Source organism: Mya arenaria, chromosome 16 (genome assembly GCF_026914265.1).
Source record: "Mya arenaria isolate MELC-2E11 chromosome 16, ASM2691426v1".
NCBI classification, from domain to species: domain Eukaryota; kingdom Metazoa; phylum Mollusca; class Bivalvia; order Myida; family Myidae; genus Mya; species Mya arenaria.
Window position 1 is genome coordinate 36,144,206 of NC_069137.1, and position 22,478 is coordinate 36,166,683.

Here is a 22,478-nt window from a genome sequence, read left to right on the forward strand (position 1 = left end):
TAAGAAAAACATTCTTCGCTCGCTTTGGTTTTTATGAAAAATGACAAAATTGTGTTGTTTTTTTTTTTTGCTCGCTTGCTCCATTTCTTTTCTTGGAAAAATCCGAGGGACGAAATATTTATTTGGTGTGACCTTATGTATGCATTCCTTTCAGATACCTGTGGGCTGGCCATGTCAAGTTCGATCTAGAACATGTGAAAAATTAACAACACTGAGTGAAAAGGATATTTATTCAATGTAAAAAATATGTACAAAACACGAGTTTGACATCCTCTGACGATATCACGACTAAAAACCACCATAATTTTAAATAAAAATGACAAAATACACGCCATAATTGTTAGAATAAGCACAACATACATCAATGTAAGTACATATACATATTCAAATACAATTTGGGTAAACAAACCACTTGAAGAATGGGTGAATAATTATTCGGATTCAAAATGATCAATTGATTCAATTACTATAACGTTATGATTATGTTTTTTCTGTATTATTCATTTGTTCGAAAACATGATGTTAATATATTATATATATTATGTTGAGTTGAACTAGGAAGATCTGGGAAAGTTATGCGAATTTTTCTGCTAAAGCTAGTATCTCTAAAGAATTTTTGAGGATAGATGCAGAGAGAGGCTAACGATTGAGCTCGTGACCTAATAATTGTTACATTAAATACAAAATACATCAATGCGAATTTATATACATGTACATCTTCATTGATTTTTTTATATACTTTATGACTATCACACTTGGCGTACAACAAGCGACTTCAGTGGAAAATCGCTTACGTATCTCAAAGTTGAACCTTGAATTGGCAATTTATGAACACTCATTATTTGCAAACAAAGGTAGAAAATTAATTCATGTACTCATACAACGCAGAAAATTGCAATACACAAAATAACGTGGTATTAATTTGGTTGTTTGAAAATCCAATGCACTCATGTCATGAAATGATCAATAGTCAGTTTAAAAAAAACAGGGGCGTCAGAAGGTATTAAGCTGAGGGCCGTTTCAATTTAAGGATTTAAGTTGCTACGTTAAAACTCTCAAATCTGTCTTAATGTGACTTATGGCAACAAATGGTAATTTCATCTCCTTTACTTTAAGGTCATATTTAATAATGCCGAAATACTAGTTTAAACACATAAGAATAATGAAAATAAGACATTCCATTTACGACTAAAATCGATTTTTTTTATTTAAACAGCACCAAGGGACTTAAGAATATTGAGTTTGTCATTGTTGAAACTGGCTGCCATTGTGGGAATGACGTTCGAGGTGACTTCCTTCATCCATGACCCCTGTAGTTAACTTTGCTTTATTTTAGATACATAAAGATATTTTACAATTGAATACTTCTAAAATAAATCACAATTTATCAATGCACTCATGTCATTGAATACATCGTACAAATGTGAAGTCATTGGAATAATATTTTCTAATTAAAGATTCCAAACAAAAATATGTGACTTCTCGAAACCTGCAAACACAATATTATTTCTATTTACAAAATCCATCCAACGAAGATGTGACTTCCCGATGCCTGCTGACCCAACATAATGTATATTTCAAGAATCCAACACACAAGTATTTGACTTCTGTATGCCTGGTGACCCAATATTATTTCTATTTAAAGAATCCAACCCACAAGTATCTGACTTCTGTATGCCTGGTGACCAAATAATATTTCTTATTAAAGAATCGAACCCACAAGTATTTGACTTCTGTTTGCCTGGTAACCCAATATTATTTCTATTTAAAGAATCCAGCCCACAAGTATTTGACTTCTGTATGCCTGGTGACCCAATATTATTTCTTATTAAAGAATCCAACCCACAAGTATTTGACTTCTGTATGCCTGGTGACCCAATATTATTTCTATTTACAGAATCCAACCCACAAGTATTTGACTTCTGTATGCCTGGTGACCCAATATTATTTCTATTTAAAGAATCCAACCCACAAGTATTTGACTTCTGTATGCCTGGTGACCCAATATTATTTCTTATTAAAGAATCCAACCCACAAGTATTTGACTTCTGTATGCCTGGTGACCCAATATTATTTCTATTTAAAGAATCCAACCCACAAGTATCTGACTTCTGTATGCCTGGTGACCAAATAATATTTCTTATTAAAGAATCGAACCCACAAGTATTTGACTTCTGTTTGCCTGGTAACCCAATATTATTTCTATTTAAAGAATCCAACCCACAAGTATTTGACTTCTGTATGCCTGGTGACCAAATATTATTTCTATTTAAAGAATCCAACCAACAAGTATTTGACTTCTGTATGCCTGGTGACCCAATATTATTTCTATTTAAAGAATCCAACCCACAAGTATTTGACTTCTGTATGCCTGGTGACCAATACTATTTCTTATTAAAGAATCCAACCCACAAATATTTGACTTCTGTATGCCTGGTGACCAAATATTATTTCTTATTAAAGAATCCAACCCACAAGTATTTGACTTCTGTATGCCTGGTGACCAATAATATTTCTTATTAAAGAATCCAACCCACAAGTATTTGACTTCTGTATGCCTGGTGACCAAATATTATTTCTATTTAAAGAAGCCAACCCACAAGTATTTGACTTCTGTATGCCTGGTGACCCAATATTATTTCTTATTAAAGAATTCAACCCACAAGTATTTGACTTCTGTATGCCTGGTGACCAAATATTATTTCTTATTAAAGAATCCAACCCACAAATATTTGACTTCTGTATGCCTGTTGACCAAATATTATTTTTTATTAAAGAATCCAACCCACAAGTATTTGACTTCTGTATGCCTGGTGACCAAATATTATATCTTACTAAAGAATCCAACCCACAAGTATTTGACTTCTGTATGCCTGGTAACCCAATATTTTTTCTATTTAAAGAATCCAACCCACAAGTATTTGACTTCTGTATGCCTGGTGACTCAATATTTTTTTCTTTTTAAAGAATCCAACCCACAAGTATTTGACTTCTGTATGCCTGGTGACCCAATATTATTTCTTATTAAAAAATCCAACCCACAAGTATTTGACTTCTGTATGCCTGGTGACCCAATAATATTTCTTATTAAAGAATCCAACCCACAAGTATTTGACTTCTGTATGCCTGGTGACCAAATATTATTTCTTATTAAAGAATCCAACCCACAAGTATTTGACTTCTGTATGCCTGGTGACCAAATATTATTTCTTATTAAAGAATCCAACCCACAAGTATTTGATTTCTGTATGCCTGGTGACCAAATAATATTTCTTATTAAAGAATCCAACCCACAAGTATTTGACTTCTGTATGCCTGGTGACCAAATATTATTTCTTATTAAAGAATCCAACCCACAAGTATTTGAGTTCTGTATGCCTGGTGACCAAATATTATTTCTTATTAAAGAATCCAACCCACAAGTATTTGACTTCTGTATGCCTGGTGACCCAATAATATTTCTTATTAAAGAATCCAACCCACAAGTATTTGACTTCTGTATGCCTGGTGACTCAGTATTATTTCTATTTAAAGAATTCAACCCACAAGTATTTGACTTCTGTATGCCTGGTGACTCAATATTATTTCTATTTAAAGGATCCAACACACAAGTATTTGACTTCTGTATGCCTGGTAACCCAATATTATTTCTATTTAAAGAATCCAACCAACAAGTATTTGACTTCTGTATGCCTGGTGACCCAATATTATTTCTATTTAAAGAATCCAACCCACAAGTATTTGACTTCTGTATGCCTGGTGACCAAATATTATTTCTATTTAAATAATCCAACCCACAAGTATTTGACTTCTGTATGCCTGGTGACCCAATATTATTTCTATTTAAAGAATCCAACACACAGGTATTTTACTTCTGTATGCCTGGTAACCCAATATTATTTCAATTTAAAGAATCCAACCCATAAGTATTTGACTTCTGTATGGCTGGTGACTCAATATTATTTCTATTTAAAGAATCCAACCCACAAGTATTTGACTTCTGTATGCCTGGTAACCCAATATTATTTCTATTTAAAGAATCCAACCCACAAGTATTTGACTTCTGTATGCCTGGTGACCCAATTGTTTTTTTATATTTATATAGTCCCACCAACAATCATGTGTCTTTTGGATGTCTGGTGACTCAATACTATTTATATAAGAGTAACAACATAATTGAGGTAACATTTAACATAAATGTTAATGTGTGTATCAGAGTGCGAGCTATTTTGTTGGTCGGATTACTTAATGAAGCAATCAGAAAGCTAACTTATTTGTTTGTCGGTTTCCTTAATGGGGTTATCAGTGAGTAGGTGTATTTGTGGATAGGGCATTTATAAATTCTGGAGATATTTTACTGTCCAACAAAATCGCTTGTCTACATTTGTTGACAATTTCAAACACATCACCGTGCACGAATTCTTGTTTGATATGGTGTTTAGTTACGTATGTGTATTGAGTAATTGTAATGTCTTAGTGGACAGTTCTTGTGTGTTATCAGTTTTGTTTGAACGAGAAAAGTTTATAATACGACGGTCCAGGTGAGAGGATCAGTCTTCTTATATGGTTGCTGCTTTAAGACGTATAAATGTATGTAGCACTGCAAGTATCAGGCGGCCGATGCATCACGCGACCCAAAAATGGAAAGTCAAATGTCCTGCCACACACGTGTTGTTCAGTCATCTGGAATAGCATATTAAAAGAGAAAAAGAGCACATTTTAATATAAAGACGGCTAGACTAAAGAGTTCACGTGTTTACTTCTGTCTTTGTTAACAAGGCAATGCAGATCAATCACACATAGAATAGTTAGCTAAATATAAATATGCGTAAAATGAATTGTAAGCTTGTCTTGATGTTTGTAAATACGAAAATAATAGAAATGTATGCTTATAGTATATTTGTTAACAAACGGAGAAGACATACACACATGAGACGCTAACCAGACGCACTTAAAAACAGACCCTCAATAATTGAGCGGATTAAATAAGTTGGTAGTGGCGCTAAGTGCTGGATATATAATCCAGAATCGAAATAAACAACCAGCATCGACCATCGACACGAAAACCATCTAACAATATTTTCCGAGCTAAATATTAAATTGAATATAACATGTATGTTTATATTTATAACTCTGATTTTAACTATTTTACAAAATAATAAATAAAACAATTGATTTGTGTTTTGTACAATAACAAGTTTAACTTGTATGCTGATAATATTTATGAATAATACAAAATGGTGGTATGAATGAAAACACAATAACATATTTTGAATTTGGTATTTCATTATGTTGTCCCTTAACAACTTAATATAAGCATTTTGCATTTCACTTGAACAAATAAAACAGCGTCCTATGAAAATCGTACATTGATCCATGGGTGTATGATCAGATTTAATTGTCAACCGTGTTGAGCGTCCATCGACGATAATATGATTTCAATATTCGATCACGCGTCCAAAATACCAAAAATATATATTCGAGTATGACAAACATCCATCATCATAATGGTTCAATATAAATACAAGAAAAGGTGACTGTCCGCATATTACAGTTGCTTTCATCACCTTCTTACGAGCAATCTCTGTTGCCATCACAATCCTTTGAAAATGGTTGAGATATTTTAACCTCACAAATAGGCGTATATCAAACGTATAAATAAATACATAACCTAGTCTATAATTATAACACCACTGTATAAATACATTCCCTGAATAGCTGAAGATTACACGGTACCATACCCGTCCATAAACTGAAGGGTAACTTACTGTCAATATTTGATTTTCGCCATAAACTTGATAAGATTGTGAACTTGTTGACGCATTTACCAAAGTTGTTTCAAACGAAATGTAAAACTACTTCAACAAAGACTGTCCAAGATTATTGTAATACGCCTCCTAAAATATACGAATTTGGGCCTTCAACCTGTACAGTAAAGTGTGTTAATAGAAACAATTAAATCTGATACAGTAGTATCTACACACAAGTCTTTCGATTACATGTATACTTAATAAATTATCATTACACCAAGACCGACCAGATTTGTTCCGCCCATATTCACTATAACTTGACGGTGCACATAATGGATTTTCTTATTTAATTTAACAAACAATTCAAATTCATGTTTTTAAAAGTTGATAGTGGTAAAGTAAGCAAGATATTGACTTATGTTCAATTCTGTACAAGGGTTTATGGAAAAGGCTGATTATTAAATCCAGTATCGGGGGAAAACAATTAAACAATATATTTCTACGAAATTAAGGCATATAACAATAACTTAAACCTATAAGTATATCAAAAGAACAATAATTACCTTAGAAGTGACTAATTCGAAGAATTCATGAAATATAAAATCAATTATTTTGTTCCTAAAAATATAGACAATAAATCCAAACTCCTTCAAAATCAAGGTAATAATGTAGCAATATTACCTGCCCTTGCTTTGAGAATTATGGGATTTTAACAATATGAGATTTACAATCTGCAAAAAAAACCTTTTTTTTTGTTTCACAATCTTGAGGGAATATTGCTAAGAAATGACGATTAAGAAGAAACAAATGTTTTTGCTGTATCTTATTTACAGCTAGACAAAAAAGATATTTTCTAAATGCGTTGTTGTATATTTTGTAGATTGTCACCCAACGAAGTTTCATGTGACGTTTAAAACAAATGAGAGGGGAAAAAAACAAGAAGTCGACAATTTTGATGTTGTCGTTTAGGTCAATCGAGACGTCTTGTTTTAGTTTGTAGAAATTCACACCAAAAGGTACCTGAAGTTTCATCGAATTTGTCTTTATATTTTCGGAGAATATGTCTTTCAAACAGTTGTTAACGGACGTTCGGACGCACGAAAGGACAGACGGATGGACGTACGAAAGGACAGACAGACGGATTACAGACGAAGACCGTTCCTAACAACTAAAACGATAAACTATCGCTAAAATACCACAGTTTTCCTCATCAGCTCCATCAGTGCAGTCCAAATCTCCGTCACATATCCAACCCTTATCGATACACAATCCGGAAGAGCAACGGAACTTGTCAGATGCACAGGTTCTCGTCTCTGAATAAATGAATACGTTTTACACATATATCATGTTACTAAAAATGCATTAGTGTTGTTTAATAATTTATATTATAATTTGAATTCAATGTGTGGATAAAATGTTCAAATTAAGTGCCCAAAGTTTGAACGATACTCGGATTACTTTCACCACTTAGTGTTATTTGTTTTCGAAACTGAAATTACTTTTGATTTGTAGTTCACAACTTTTGAACTGTTCACATGCAAAATTGTTTTCCTCGGTTACGATTACTTATGGTTATATACTAATTGTATTCATATTTAATGTAATAAAAGGTATCGGGGTTAAAAAAAACAAGCACAACTATCCTTAAATGGACTCCTAATATAAGTGTTGTGCAACACTTCACTATTCATAAAAAATATGGTAAGTATTGTATCATTAAATAATAATTGTTAACATGTACAGAATACTGATTAATTCCGTAGCCGAGCCAGATAAACTTCCTCCATCCACGGCACTAACCTAGTATTCTATTTATCCAGTTTTTTTGTTTAATAAACACGATACATGCTACTCAAATTTTAACTGTTTCAACTGTTTTCTTAATAATGCCATCGGCACGATATTCCCCATGTTAAATGTGCCCAAACACTAGTTCTCAAAAAAGTCCAATTATATTCAATACGTTTATAGCAAATGAAATTGCATTTCAATACCTCAATATCAATAAAAATTTAAAAAATATATATAGACGTGTCAGTCACTAAACATTATCACATCATGTTACAATTGATTCGCTAGTCGCAGATTACACAGTTCAAGATCATGAGTGTTTACAAACAATCGCAACATTTTCTGATCAATGAATAAAATTCAGGTTAATGATAAACAATTAAGTGTTAGATGTGCAGAACAACACCGGCACAGATATTGAGATTTTGTCATTCATCGCAGACATGGAATTAACTATCGTTGAATGCTGCGCATTTTCAGCATTTGCAGGTGGGGTAACTGCACATGTATATTTTCTGGGCGAATTTCTTTGCCAGTGTCATTATCATGTAGAGTGATGAAACTTTGTTGGCAAGTGATTGTTGAGGTCGGTTTTTGGCGGATTTTGTATAAGATTTTCGAAACATTTTTGTGCCTTTCTTTTGACATTTCAGATTAAAAATCCGAGTTTGATGTCACATGACCAACTGACTGCAGATAAGCATCACGTGGTCAAGTATCCTAATAAACTTAATTTGACATGGCACCTTACACTTGAGCTATGGGAGTATATTACATCTTGTTGCCTCTTTACAAGTACATCCACGCGACCTTTGGTATATTATCGAATTTACACAGGCAACGAAGCCTGGCCCAATTCCACTGTATCAACCGAATCACTGAACAGGTCTTATTGACTCCATCATGTCATATGGACTCATTAACTGTCTCTAACTGTCATGACAACATCTATTGTCTCCATATATTTTCTATTAACTCAAATTTGTAACACGAAATCGACATTCTCTAAATATTCAATAGTATTCCTTGTTTCAACACATCCTCTGTCTCTAAATAGTTCATATTTCGTCAAACTAGTACATGAACACAACAACTGTCCCTAAATATTCCCTATTTATTATACATTTCAACACACACACACACGCACGCACGCACGCACGCACGCACGCACGCACGCACACACACATACTTTATCTACACATTCCGTTTTAAGTCCGTCTTCAAAACATGAACACATCTAGTCCTTGGATATTTCCTATTTTGTCCATCTTTTACACTGAAACACCCACTGTCTCTAAAATGTCTAAATGTAGTCTTCCTTCTGAGATGGACACATCCTCTGATTCGTAATATTCCCTATCTAACCCACCTTCAACATAAACACATAATCTGTGTATTAATATACCTATCTAGTCCACCTTCAACATAAACACATACTCTGTGTATCAATATACCTATCTAGTCCACCTTCAACATAAACACATAATCTGTGTATTAATATACCTATCTAGTCCACTTTCAACATAAACACATACTCTGTGTATTAATATACGTATCTAGTCCACTTTCAACATAAACACATAATCTGTGTATTAATATACCTATCTAGTCCACCTTCAACATAAACACATACTCTGTGTATTAATATACCGATCTAGTCCACCTTCAACATAAACACACACGCTGTCTTTTTATATTCAATACCTAGCCCACCTTGTAGATGAACAAACCAACTATAACACCTACAACATAAACGTATCCACTCTCTCTTGATATTTCCTATCTAGCTTGCCTTTTGATATGTCGACCTGAACTGCCTCTAAACAGTCCTTGAGTAGTCGACCTTCTAACATGAACACATCCAAGGCTCTTAATATTCCCTATCTAGTACATATTTAACATAAACGCATCCACTGACTGTCAATATTGCCTCTGGTCCACCAGCGACATGAGCACACCCACTGTCTGTTTATTTCCAATCAAGTCGAACCTTACCATGAACACGTCTCTGTCTGTGTTTCATACGAAGTCCATCTACCCTATGGTCACAATGCATGTCGCTTAATGTTCCCTACCAAGCTCACCTTCAACCGCAACACATCAAATGTTTCTTAATGTTCCCTATCTAGTCTGGCTTTTAACATGTAAATTTCTACTGTGACTAAACATTCCTAATTGTATACACCTATTGACATGAATCCATCCGAGGCTCTTAATAGTCCATATCTAGCCAACCTTCAACAAAAACAAATAAACTTTCTCTAAATATTCCCTGTCTAGTTCGCCTTTTAACATGTCCACGCCCAGTGACACTACATATTCCCTTTTTAATACACCTTTTAACACAAATACACCCACTGTGTCTTAATAATCCTTATCTAGTTTACCTTAAACATGAACTCAACCACTGTCTTATTCCACATTCAGCCCCCTGCAACATGAACACTAAATAATAACAATAATCACTATCTTGTTCACTTTCAACATAACCACAACCACTTTCTCTAGTATTCTCTTCCAGCCAAAGTTGAACCAGAACACAAACTATGTCTCTTTATATTATTATTCAGCCCACTTTCAACATGAAAAATATTTTGCCTCTTTGTATGCATTACCATGTCCACCTTTTAATATGAACATATTCAACATATCTGACCATTCCCTAAATAGTATACCTTTTCGCATGAACACGTCCCTTTTATCTGAATATTCCCTATTTAGACCACCTTTTTATATGAACTTATCCACTTTCTAATATTCCTTGTTTAGTCCATATTAAATTAAACTATTTCCTCTGTTTTAAATATTCCATATTTTGTCCACCTTTTAACATGAACTCATCCAATGTTTCTTAATAATCCCATTTTAGTACACTTTGAATTAAAACACATCAACTAAATATTAACTATTTAAAGCACCCTTTAAAATGAACTCATCTACTGTCTCTTCATAATTGAAAGACGAAGTCTATATTGTTTCCGGGAAGAATGTTTGGTTATCTTAAACTCACAAATATACGTACAGTGGTATGAGCAGGCTATCACAGTTCGCCCTACCGTACAGAATGGTAATACTGACGAATCATTCTATGTAAGTATTCGTGAAATGGCTACGCCTGTCAATGTGGAATTCTTTTTCAGATGTCTTTCGTGATGTCGACCTACACGTTCATACATGGAAAAGTCCGATTTTGTATTTTGATTGAACGGATTATGATTGGTATAAACAAAACTTATTATATAAAAAAAACATTTAAATAAAAAAAAAAATACATGACGATACATTTACACAATATTTGATGGCGATAACGATAAACAAACAGAAACAGTGCAATGTAACAGTCTTGCATTCTTATAATAAGGACCTGCAAATAAACTGGGCCACGAGTTTTTTCCATCACCAATTACAATTCTTTCCAAAACGTAACATAAAAAGCAAGCTGAATACGTTGTCAGATAAACTATAAAACCAAATGAAATATATCATTTGAACATACACTCATGTGTGATAATAATGGGTTTTTTATAACTACGAGAAAGTGGTTTAACAACTATATATCGTGTATTGCAATAAATACAACTAATGAAAAGTAAAAAAAATAGTGCAAAAAATAACTTTGAGAGATAGATATATCGAGAGTGAAAATGAGAAGGATAGGAGGAAGAAGTGGTGAGCTTATTGTCTTCTGTGGAGTGAAAAGGAAACGATAAAATGTACATTTTATATCGATGTACTTTCGTAAATATTACAACATTATCTTGATTATATTCGGAGATTTGAAGATCCGAAATGTAGTTTGTAAGTGCTGAAAGGATGATCTTATCTTGTGTTCTGAAAAAGTATCTGCCTTTCGACTATAATAGGGAGCAGTTATAGAAATAGCGTTAGGCATTTTCCTCGACATAAAAGTGACCACATAGTGGTGAGCATTCTTAAACATGTCTGAATTAAGAGCACTGCAGTAATTTCCTTTACGACATAATACGTGCATGCTAAACCGACTAGCGGCGTTCTCCAACGACAAATGAAGTTGGAACATCAGGTCCATAAAACATTTGTTGAAAAAAATACGCTTAGAAAGAAGAGAGTGAAGGCGAGTGTCGTGTGTCTATATTGAGCTTATTATACAATGATATGGCGGAAGGTATTGTTGAACGACGGTAGATTTCTAATCTGCTATAGACAGTTACTAGATCTGCACTGTTTCGTAGATCTTAAGGGTTAGTTTCATTTACTGTCACCGGATTGAGCTGCGGTAGGTAAGATGATAGTTTTCCAAGATTATATATACATACTAGGGTAAGTTTTTGCATTTTTACATATCCGATAGGTTAATCAAATCAATTTCTTTAGTCAAGTTTGCAATTGACACAGACCGTGCTGCCTTATATAGAAGTTTTTTTCGAACTTTTCTTTTTCATATGCAATACAATTATCCCATACTACTGAAGCATATTCGAGGAGTGTTCTTAAGTATGAAAGGTAAATTTGACTGAGAATTTTTCGACGAAGCTTGCATTGAGCAAAGAACCTTCTGTGCATATATGATAATGTTTCCAATATGTTGGTGCCAGGTTCCGTCAGAACTTCAATTGACACCTAAGTGCTTCTGTATGTCATATAAGTAAGTGCTGTTAAATCAAATACAAGATGTGGGCGCGGTTTATTTATCATGCGCAAATCATCCGTTGAATTTTCGATGGATGGAGTTTTATTTGAGTGTAGATAACAATAAGAGGAATGGTTATAGAATGGCGAGGTATTAATCATGACTGATTTTTGAAAAGACAATTGTATAGTTGTATACGTGTTTGAAAACAATAACATTCCTATATCCTTCCAACGCAGCTATTCAAAGATTTATGATAATAATTCAATAAACACGATTATATTTCAATAAGTACGATCGCCTTTCAAAACAAATTCATTTCGAGGTTTAAATGCATTCAATTAAAGATACAAAGAGGAGTGCATACCGAAAAGGAAGTAGCTTTAAACGTTTTATAACTTATTTTATAGCTAAACCACTAGCTTTATTAGTATCGAGGTTATCAATATTGTAATATTTTTCGGTTTCGGTAACATATTTATTATTAAGTTCGCTGAGTGTGTTTATGTTATAAGGCGGCATATTAACATTTTGATAGTCCATACTACAGATAGAAACAAAACAAACATTCAGGGATTTTGTTTTTCAAAGTCAGTAAACGAATTATCTGAGTTAAGTAACGGTTGTATTCTTTTTCCATTGTTTGCATTGACTTTTAGAAGCATTCGAACAGTTTTCCAATATAAACGCAGATTTGAACTATTAAACTGAACCATTATGTTTTCCAAATTACAGTTAAATATTTCTTTTGCGTATTTTATCCCATTAGTTACTGTTTTCCGTATCGCCCGTTCTGATGAATATAGTAGTAAACTCATTTGATCATCAAAACTTCCATCGTGTATCAAACAAGCCAATCAATGCTTCAGTTTTGTAGTTCCATAACATTTCTTTAATTGAAACACTTGATGCGAATTTAGAAGTATACTCTAGTCGGTGTTTTATTGATATTTTGTAGATTTTTAAGATTCATTATATCCTTTAATTTACGGTTTTAGGAGTTCAGCAGGTATTCGTTGATATTACCCAGAACAATGCTAGTCTAACACGAGTCATTAGTCTTTTCAAGGCAAATATTAACTGTCCCAGAATTCCATTCTAAGATGATGATTGAGATATAGAAGAAAAAATCACTTTGATATTTAATTTCTACCCTAAGCGATTCAGTGAGATAATGCTTTAAGTCTAAAAGGTTTTAAAAAGACCGTATAAAAATTTATAAACCTCCCGAATTTGAAGGATTGTCTTTTCGGAACGAAAAGATATGTTCATCAATTAGAATAAAATCATTTATCATCATAATCATAATATCAGGATAAAAATGGTTCTACGCGTAACACAAACTATCAAGGTTTTTAAGTTGATCTTTAATGTAGTCTAATTTTGATCGAATACTTCTGATATTGCGGTTAAGAATTGAAAAGCATGCCATCTGATTATTGTTGGTTCCTTGGTAAGACTCAATGTCGCCCTATAATAGGATTAACTGGGCACTATTAAATAAAAAATATGTTAGATTTAGACATTTGTTAGCAACTAGGTTTAGTGTTCATGAATACAGTAGTAGTTGCATAAGCACAATTACGATTCTATGAGTCATTTTAAACAAGGCAGTATAAAATTTACGACAAGATTTATAAAATAATTCCGAACATTGCAAAGCCAAGTAAAAATTCCCTACAATTGTCTCATAACGAAAGTTCATTAACCAGAAAAACAATCCAATCTTGCTCAATTCTGTATGTTCCTTGACCACAAAACATCATTTGATGACGTTGACATTTATACTTGGTTGTCATCAGATTTCATGAAACAGTCCATGTGAGCATATAAGAATGAACAGGAGAACTGGACAGAGAAAAGAGAAGGGTGAAGAAAATGAATAAATATGAATACAAGAAAAAACGTTGCAATAAAAATGAAGGAAATAATTAAAATTAAATTAAAACCTTTCAATATTCGTCTTAGGCTATAAGAAAAAAATATATTTGATAGGCTTAAGAGACGCATTAATGGCATATTCGATTACGGTTATCAAATGTAAATTTAAGCATTGGTAAATATTATCTGAAAGATCCTCTTTATAGGATTTTATAGTAAAAGGGAGGCGACAGTTAACAGTGAATGAGGTAAAATTTGACGGTAACGACCCAAATCAAATACAAAGGATATATTGTAGTTAAGGTAACTACCATATTAATCAATTGCCAGTCAAAATTACAATAATAATAAAATGGTTCGCTTAACACAGTTTTCCTCATATCCATCAGGGCATTCCGAGGATTTAAGGTTTTAAGTGAGTAACACTCTACTTAAATTATGAAAAGGTATCGTTATTCCTCATTACTTCCATCGTCCATCATCGCAGCTTATGAGATGCCATGATCAATAAAAACTGTTAGATGCACAGCTTCGTGTCTCTTAATATACGTATTAATACATACAATGCAGGTATCATTTTTTTTAATTTACTGTGTTCGCAACAATGGTTTGAATCGTTTATAGACACCCCAAAATACAACAACAACAACAACAACTAACATTGTATTTTGTTTGCAATGAGCATAAAACCAAATAAAATGACTGGTGTTGTTTTTATACTACAACTTTAACAATAATCCAATGGGTAGCTAAAATATTGCATCATACTGTTAAAGGTTCAACGATCTTCGGATAAATTTAACCTATTATTGTCTTTATAACTTATTTCCTATCTGCAACTTGACAACAATCATTGTCTTTTAAAAATAAATATGTAGTTCATGTTTAAACACGAACACATACTATGTCCCTATCTAGTCCACCTTCAACATTAACATATCCACAGTCTTTTCATATTCCCTATTTAGCACATCTTCAACATAAACACAGCCACTAACTCTTAATATTACCTATCTGGTCCACCTTTTAACATAAACACATATACTGTCTCTTCTTTATTTCCAATCGAGTCCACCTATTTACATAAAAACATTCAATGTCTCTTACCTTTCCCTATTTAGCCGTACGTTAACATGAACACATTCACCGTCACTTACTAATTCCGTTATAGTTCGCCTTCAATATTTCTACTGTCTCTATATATATAACATCATTTTGCCAACACTTAGCATAAGCATGTCTAATGTATTTTGCTATTCCTTTCCTAGGCCACCTTCAAACAGGATCACATCCACCATATCTTAATTTTCCCCTATTTAGTAAACATTTTAACATGAACAATTTCTGTTTTCTAAATATTACCTCTAACACTGCCACTAAAAATAAACACATTCATTTTTTTGAAAATTCCCTGTTTAGTCCACATTCAACACAAACAAATTCCTCGTCTTTAAAATTTCCTTTTTTGTCCATTTTATACCATAAACACTTCCAATGTTTCTTTAATATCGTTGAATGCTCAGGTGTCTGAACATATAAATGCATCCACTACATTTGTAACATTTTATAATTCTAATTTTGGTGTAAGCATTACCATACTTAATGGTTCTAGTCTTGTCTTCATACTACGATTTAAATTTAATTTTGGTATGTCGAAAAAAATATTTAACTATTATAGTGTTTACGGGTAATGTAATCGTAATTAGATATATTTTACAAATCACCGTCATTGTGTTTCATTGCTGCCAGTGAAAGTTTTATATATCTTCACCTTCTGAACAGATAAAAGGCTAATTATTTTTTATTCATTGGAATAGATTGCGTATTGTTTTATATTAAATGAGTTTTCATGTTCATGTTCATTAACAGTTTCAGGGCACAAATAACACAAAAACAACACAACTAGCTTCCATAGGCTTTACAAATTGAAGTGTTGCTTAAACTGTAAACTGTAAGCACAGGATTCCATTACGATTGACTGTTTTTCACTCAATAATTAAACCAAGGTTTTTGTTTGTACACTAAAAAATATTTCCCGGCCGTCTGACGTGAATCCTAAACATCCCGATCGCCTTTTGAGATTTGGCGGAAACGATCCCATCTTTTAGAGAAAACAATTTTGTTAAGAGTGTGCCAAAAGTAAGGCCAGTGCGAGAGCGGAATCAGACATACCATAATAGGGAATTTCGTCGAAAACGGTAAGAATATCTTGACAGCGACATCTGCAGCAATATTATTTCTGGAAGACGACTTTTTCGGATATGGCGTAAACGTTCAAGAGGTATTCATAAACGCTTATAAATCTAGAGCTGATCCTTTTAAATAGACATATCATTACTGTAATTTAGCGAAAACGGTAAGAATATCTATACTAGTCTGCAGTAATATGTATTAACGAGACCAATTAACAAGACTTTTTGTTATAATATACCGTGACACTCAAATGAAATTAGAATGAGTTGAAGATATTACAACGCTTTTGAAAGAAATAGTCCGACAGGTATTTAAACATGTGATACAGATTTTTGAAAATAGAGTGTCATGGTTCAAAAGTCATCTAAGTAATTGTTTAACAATACATGCCTGAATCTAAGGGGCTTTCGCGAAACTGTATGTGAAGGCCTATTATTTCTATTTCTGACCGATAATGTGCACTCAATATTCATGAGTGCGTTCAATATGTCGGTCGAATCGCCAACTATTCAAAATTTCTCAGCAGATTGCTTTAAAACACATTGTTGAAAAGAAAATCAACAACTAAAAATCGTTGAATTTTGTACGTAGTTAAATTGATTTTTGATGACCAATGACTATGTAATATGACATATATACTAAACTGCTTTTGCCAAATGTATTTTAAATTAACTCTAATCGCAATGTTTAATTCTATGTCGTGCGCGATTGACTTTGGTGATTAATAATTAGGAATACTGTTTATAAAGAACATATTTATTGCATTGTTGTTTGTAGAGTTTTTTGCTGTTGTTCCATGTCATGATTTTTTTTTCATGTTATACGTTCTGGGCGTTTACCCTGTGCCATCCATTACACCGGGTTTACGTTAAAACTGTTAACTACTGATCTTGTTTCTGAAGTTTTTCATATAAATATTTAAATGCATATTATATATTAAAAACAAAATGCCCTTTGATTGGAATTATATTCTTGGATTGAACAAACACATTAGCTTAGTGTGCTTTTGCTTCCATTGTACAACACAAAATAAATAAGACCCGTTTGGTCGAATTCAGATGCTTTTTAAAGACGTTTATTTTTAATACTGTTCGAGAAGTACGTCAGCAGTATGAAATAGTTCTTTTTTGAAAGAGTACTAGGTTCGTGCCGTGGATGGAGGAAGTTTATCTTGCAAGGTGGAGGGATTTTATCGGGTGAGCCTATTTATCATGTTATTTCATGTTATTTTGTTTATTAAAACATGATCAATTACCTTAAAAGTTATCATGTGTGTTTCCCTGTTTTCATCGGCATACTAGGTACCCATGTTTGAATGTGCCCAAAAAACATTTTTGAATGTGGATCAGTCAGCAAACATTAACTTAGACCACGAATGTTAATAAATATCTGTCATGTTGATGTTAAAATATAAAGTGTCCAGAACAACTACAAACCGAAGTTGAAGATATAAACAACACATATGAAATGAAGTTGAAAACAATTGTCTTAATTTTCGAAGTCGAAAAACAACTCTTAGTGAGATCCGCAAAGAAAGAAATAAACCGAAAACAAAACAAAACGGAACACTCTTCAATGCAAAAAAAAAAGTAAATATAACTTTCAGTCCATTTTTAGAGCAGGATTCCATTGCGGATTCTCAATCTAGATAAAGAGGTGAGTTGGGGATTTTGTCGGAAACAATAACAACATCTGACACTGCAAAGTCTTCATCAATAAGCATTTCTGATACCTATTAATAAGAAGTTAAGCTCCTAAAACTGAAGCTACAGCTGAATTTGAAAGAAAACGACACTTTTCAAATGAAGTTGCAAGAAATGGTATGACAGGTAATTAAAAATGTATAGCAGTTTTGTGCAAACATTGTTAAATGGTTTAAAAGTCACCTAGTATATTCTTTAATAAATTATGTTTTAATCTCAGACGCTAACTCCACACTGTATGTTAAGGCCAAGTATTTTCATTTCTGACTGACAATGTGCACTAAATATCCTTGCGTACCTTTCAATATTTTGTTCACATTGCACTCTTATCAATACTTGTCACCAGATTACGATACGAATATATTGCGGTTATCAATGCTTAGCGATATCAACAACGTGAACTTGTTTCGTTGTATACAAATATGACGAAAATATATTTAATGTAAAGTTATACTCTCCTCACGCTTCCTTTGAACTATAGTATTGAATTAATAACTTTGATCCATGTCATGCGCGTTAGTTTTCAGCGTTTAATTTTCTGGCTCACTCACATAGTTGGTGTTGGTAACAGTGTTTAATCAATTTTATTAGAAAACAAACAGCAACACACACACCCATTTCATCGGACAATTGGAGATTTTCTTGCCTGATTTTGAAATAACGAGCAGTAGGTCCCTGCCGAATAATTGTTGTAAAAAGTTACCTTTTTTTAACTTTCAATGTATCTTCCTGTATATGAAAACGTCAAAAAAATAAACTCTTTTGAAATCAACACATACATGTATGTGAATAAATGATTCTGTTTTCTTTACATGTAGCGATTATAAAGGTATTGCTATTCATAAAACTGAATGTTTCATACTGAAAGTATTTCAGGTTTACAGCATGTGTACCAAAGTGTTACAATACATAAGGATAGTTTGGCACTATATGAACATTTATATCATGCCACATATGCAAAACGTAAAGATAAAAAAATATAACAATTCATATAGTAGTGAATATATCATGAAATTTAGTTTTAATTTTTAACGTTTTGATCGTAATAGGTACAAATGTCTTTAACTGTTCTTATTTTCCCACGAATCAGATGATATCAGTGTTACATACCTAAGATCCGCAGGACAATGTCATAAGTAAGGTAGGAAATATTACTTTTTTTATTCATTATCATTAATAATTTGAGATACATTGGGCCGATTGTTCAGAACTTTGATAAAGTTAACAACTTTGTTAACGTCATCGTTGTGCACTTTAAAATATTGACTGCTCTGAAGGATCAATGGAAACACTTATGATCTGCAGTGTTTCTAACAAAGATTTGAGACAACTATTTCAGGTGTTGTAGTTTGCTTTCTTCATGTATATATATATATGTGTGTGTTATATGCGCATGTGTAAGAAAACAGTATCAAAACACATGTTTATAGACAATTTAATTATTTAAATAAATGTGCCCATCATCAAAAGGTTGATATTTAAACGTTACAAACAATATCGTTAATCACGTTGATAACTTTACCAGATTTCTAAACAATCGTCCCATTATTTTATAATAGTGGTATTTTAACCAAAAAAACACGTTCAGTAGTATACGGCTCGCCGATTCTTTTCATATTACAACAAAGAAAATAATGATGATTCATGTTTTGTATTTTTAATCAATTGGGTTGTTTAAAACACGGATTGTTAATGCAGTCAAAGTAAGTCTAGACGAAATATGTGGTTGCTGTGGAAATATAAGTAAACAAATGGTCATAAGTTGTCGAGAAAATGATACGCCAATGACCATCCATCGCTTAAAAGGAAGAATATTGGAAAAATAAACAAGTAATTACATATCATTCCTGGCATTTTTTATTAAAGATTATTCCATTTATTACAAGTATGTACGAAAACCAAATATCGCCCGATGCAGCTAAATTTATGATTGGTAAAATACAAAAAATAAATGCTAGTCTTCAGCAAACTGTCTTATATTCATATCATGGCTTGTTAATGTACTTCCTAAATTTATTGAACATAACAAATAAGGTTCCTTTTCCACTTCGTAGCTCAATCCAAATATGTTAAGACTACCAATATCTAGTTCATTTTAAATACTCGGAATTATTTATTTATTTTTAGTCAAAAATGTGCAGCGAAAATTGTCAATGGTGTTATTGTACCTTAAAATAAAAAACAAAATTATTTAAATTTCTAAACTTTTCAGAACCCATGGTCATGCCGGAGATATAACTTAAATTATTTCCTTTCTTTGATACAATAACTTTGGATATGCTAGCCTTCCTGGTTTTCATTTGTTTTTTTTTTTCGGAAATCCATTTAGAAGTTAGATTTATACCCATAAATCAAGTATACCTGATAAAAGAATTTGTTTTCATCAAGTTTTTTCTGTCATCTACTGATACCTATTAAAATGATATGTTTACTAAAAGGATATACAATTAGAATGCATACTTTAAAATTGAGTCAAATATATATTAGTGCATGACAGTCTAGTTGCTAGGAGCCATATATACACAATGCTTCGTATAGTGGATTATGAAATATGATGTACGATAAATATGACCAGTCGCATAAGCCATACATTTCTTATAATTAGTGCGATATTATTTAAGTAACTCATAAGACAATTTAATCATGTGCGGTTTTGTACTTGCAAAAAAAATAATATAGTGTCAATAGCCTATCTTAGGATTCTTAGCAACTGGTAAATTGTGCTAGAGCATGTATGTTGACACGTTAAAGGATTGTTATATTTTTGGTAGTTTTGGAACCTTTTTAACTAAGCTATATCTAGATACATTTTATATAAACTGTTTTGACGCATTTTGTTCAATTACATGAGCAAATGAGACTACTATTCAGATAGAATAACACGATTGTTCAATTAATTTTTCACTTGTACGAAATTAATAAATTTTGTAAATTATATTACTTTTCATTTGACGATTGCTGTATGTATTTGTTGGTGTTTATCTCTTTGAATATCTGAAAAAAAGCATGACATGTTTTTGCGATCGCGCTTAAACATAGCATTATTGATAACATGTTATTATACTGTTTGTTGGTAAAATTATATTGCAACGATGCTAATGCATAATTTCAAATCATAAAATACATCACTTTGCAAATTATCTGAAAATTACCATTGTACTCATACTCTTGACAAAGCTATTATTTTATTATTTTTCTTGGCAAATATAGTATTAATGCCACAATGTTTTCGTAACGTATATTTTTGAAAGATAACTGGTCAATTCCTAGGAAAAGATTTCACTTATTTTCAATCCTCAAATAATGAGTATCACGTTCTGTACTTTAAACACTAAAGGACTCGGCATAAGCAAAAACGCCTCACAGTATCTAAATACTTGAGTCTTAAAATAATGATATAATATTTGTACAAAAAACCCATTCAACAAGTCTTTCTTTGAGAGTGGAAAGGTTTTTCATTTCTAGTGGAAATAAATCTAATAAAGTAGGCGTTGCCTTACTTGTTAATAAAGAATCGAATGATAAATGCTTAAATTCTTATGAGCTAGCAGCTGGTGGGCTAATTACCTAAGAGATACAAATTCATAATAAATATATTACTTAAGTTAATGTTTATGGGCTAAATGCTGACAAAACAACGTTGTTCGACATATTAGAATTGTTTGTAGTTGACAGTAATGAACAAAATATAATAATTGGAGGTCACTTCAACACTGTGCTTAACCCTTCCATTGACAAGAAGAATGATAGAACAGATACAAATGAAAATGTCAAGCAACACTTCACAGAATAATATATAATTATAACTTGATTGATATTTGGCGCGAAAACAGTCCAAATTTACACCAATATACTTGGCATTCCAATATAAAACCAGTAATATTCTCTCGTCTGGATTATTTTCTCATTTCTGATTACTTACGCAATACAATACCTAACAGTAGTATTAAAACAAGATTTAAAACAGACCATTCAACAGTAATACTAAGTCTTAACACGCAAGAGCTAATGAGAGGACAAAGTTACTATAAAATCATACAAGTAAATAGTAACTCTAACCCAAATACACTATGGGAACTGATCAAAGAGACTAAAAAAGAAATAGTACAAAATGAAAACGATTTAATCGGAAGAATCAATATATTACTATTAAACACACACTTAAGTAATAATTGCAATCAGATAGAAGATATAGGTGTTCTTAAACAAGAATTAGATATAATAACTACAGAAAAACGGATTGAAATTAAAGTCAAAAGCACAACATGTAGAATATAATGAAAACAATAGTACATATTTTGCTAGTCTTGAAAAACGCCACTATGAACAAAATATATTACTAAATTTAAATCGAACCGAACCATATCAATAAACATAAAAGATAATTAAAACGAGCAACGAATTTTTTTATTAAAATTTATACAAAATCAATCTTTTATGACGAAGTTAGTGACAGAAATTCATGATGTCGAAATGTGTAAGGCACAACCTTTTTTGCATAAATTTCTTATTTGTTGAAATGTGCTCTAAAATGCATACAACGTTATCTCA

General features: G+C 32.2%; 1 protein-coding gene across 4 annotated transcripts in view; it reads right to left on the minus strand.

Annotated features, from left to right (window-relative positions):
* Positions 1 to 216: 216 nt before the first annotated feature.
* Positions 217 to 22,478, minus strand: part of LOC128222502 (low-density lipoprotein receptor-related protein 2-like) — a 588,217-nt gene continuing 565,955 nt past the window's right edge. For 3 of the 4 annotated variants that reach the window (XM_052931542.1, XM_052931540.1, XM_052931538.1), the window contains one exon: positions 4,719 to 7,063. In XM_052931542.1, coding sequence (XP_052787502.1) covers positions 6,912 to 7,063 — 152 coding nt within the window. In that variant the 3' untranslated portion in view covers positions 4,719 to 6,911. Of the gene's footprint in view, positions 4,684 to 4,718; positions 7,064 to 22,478 lie in introns of those variants that run through there. The other variant, XM_052931539.1, reaches the window with a different exon arrangement.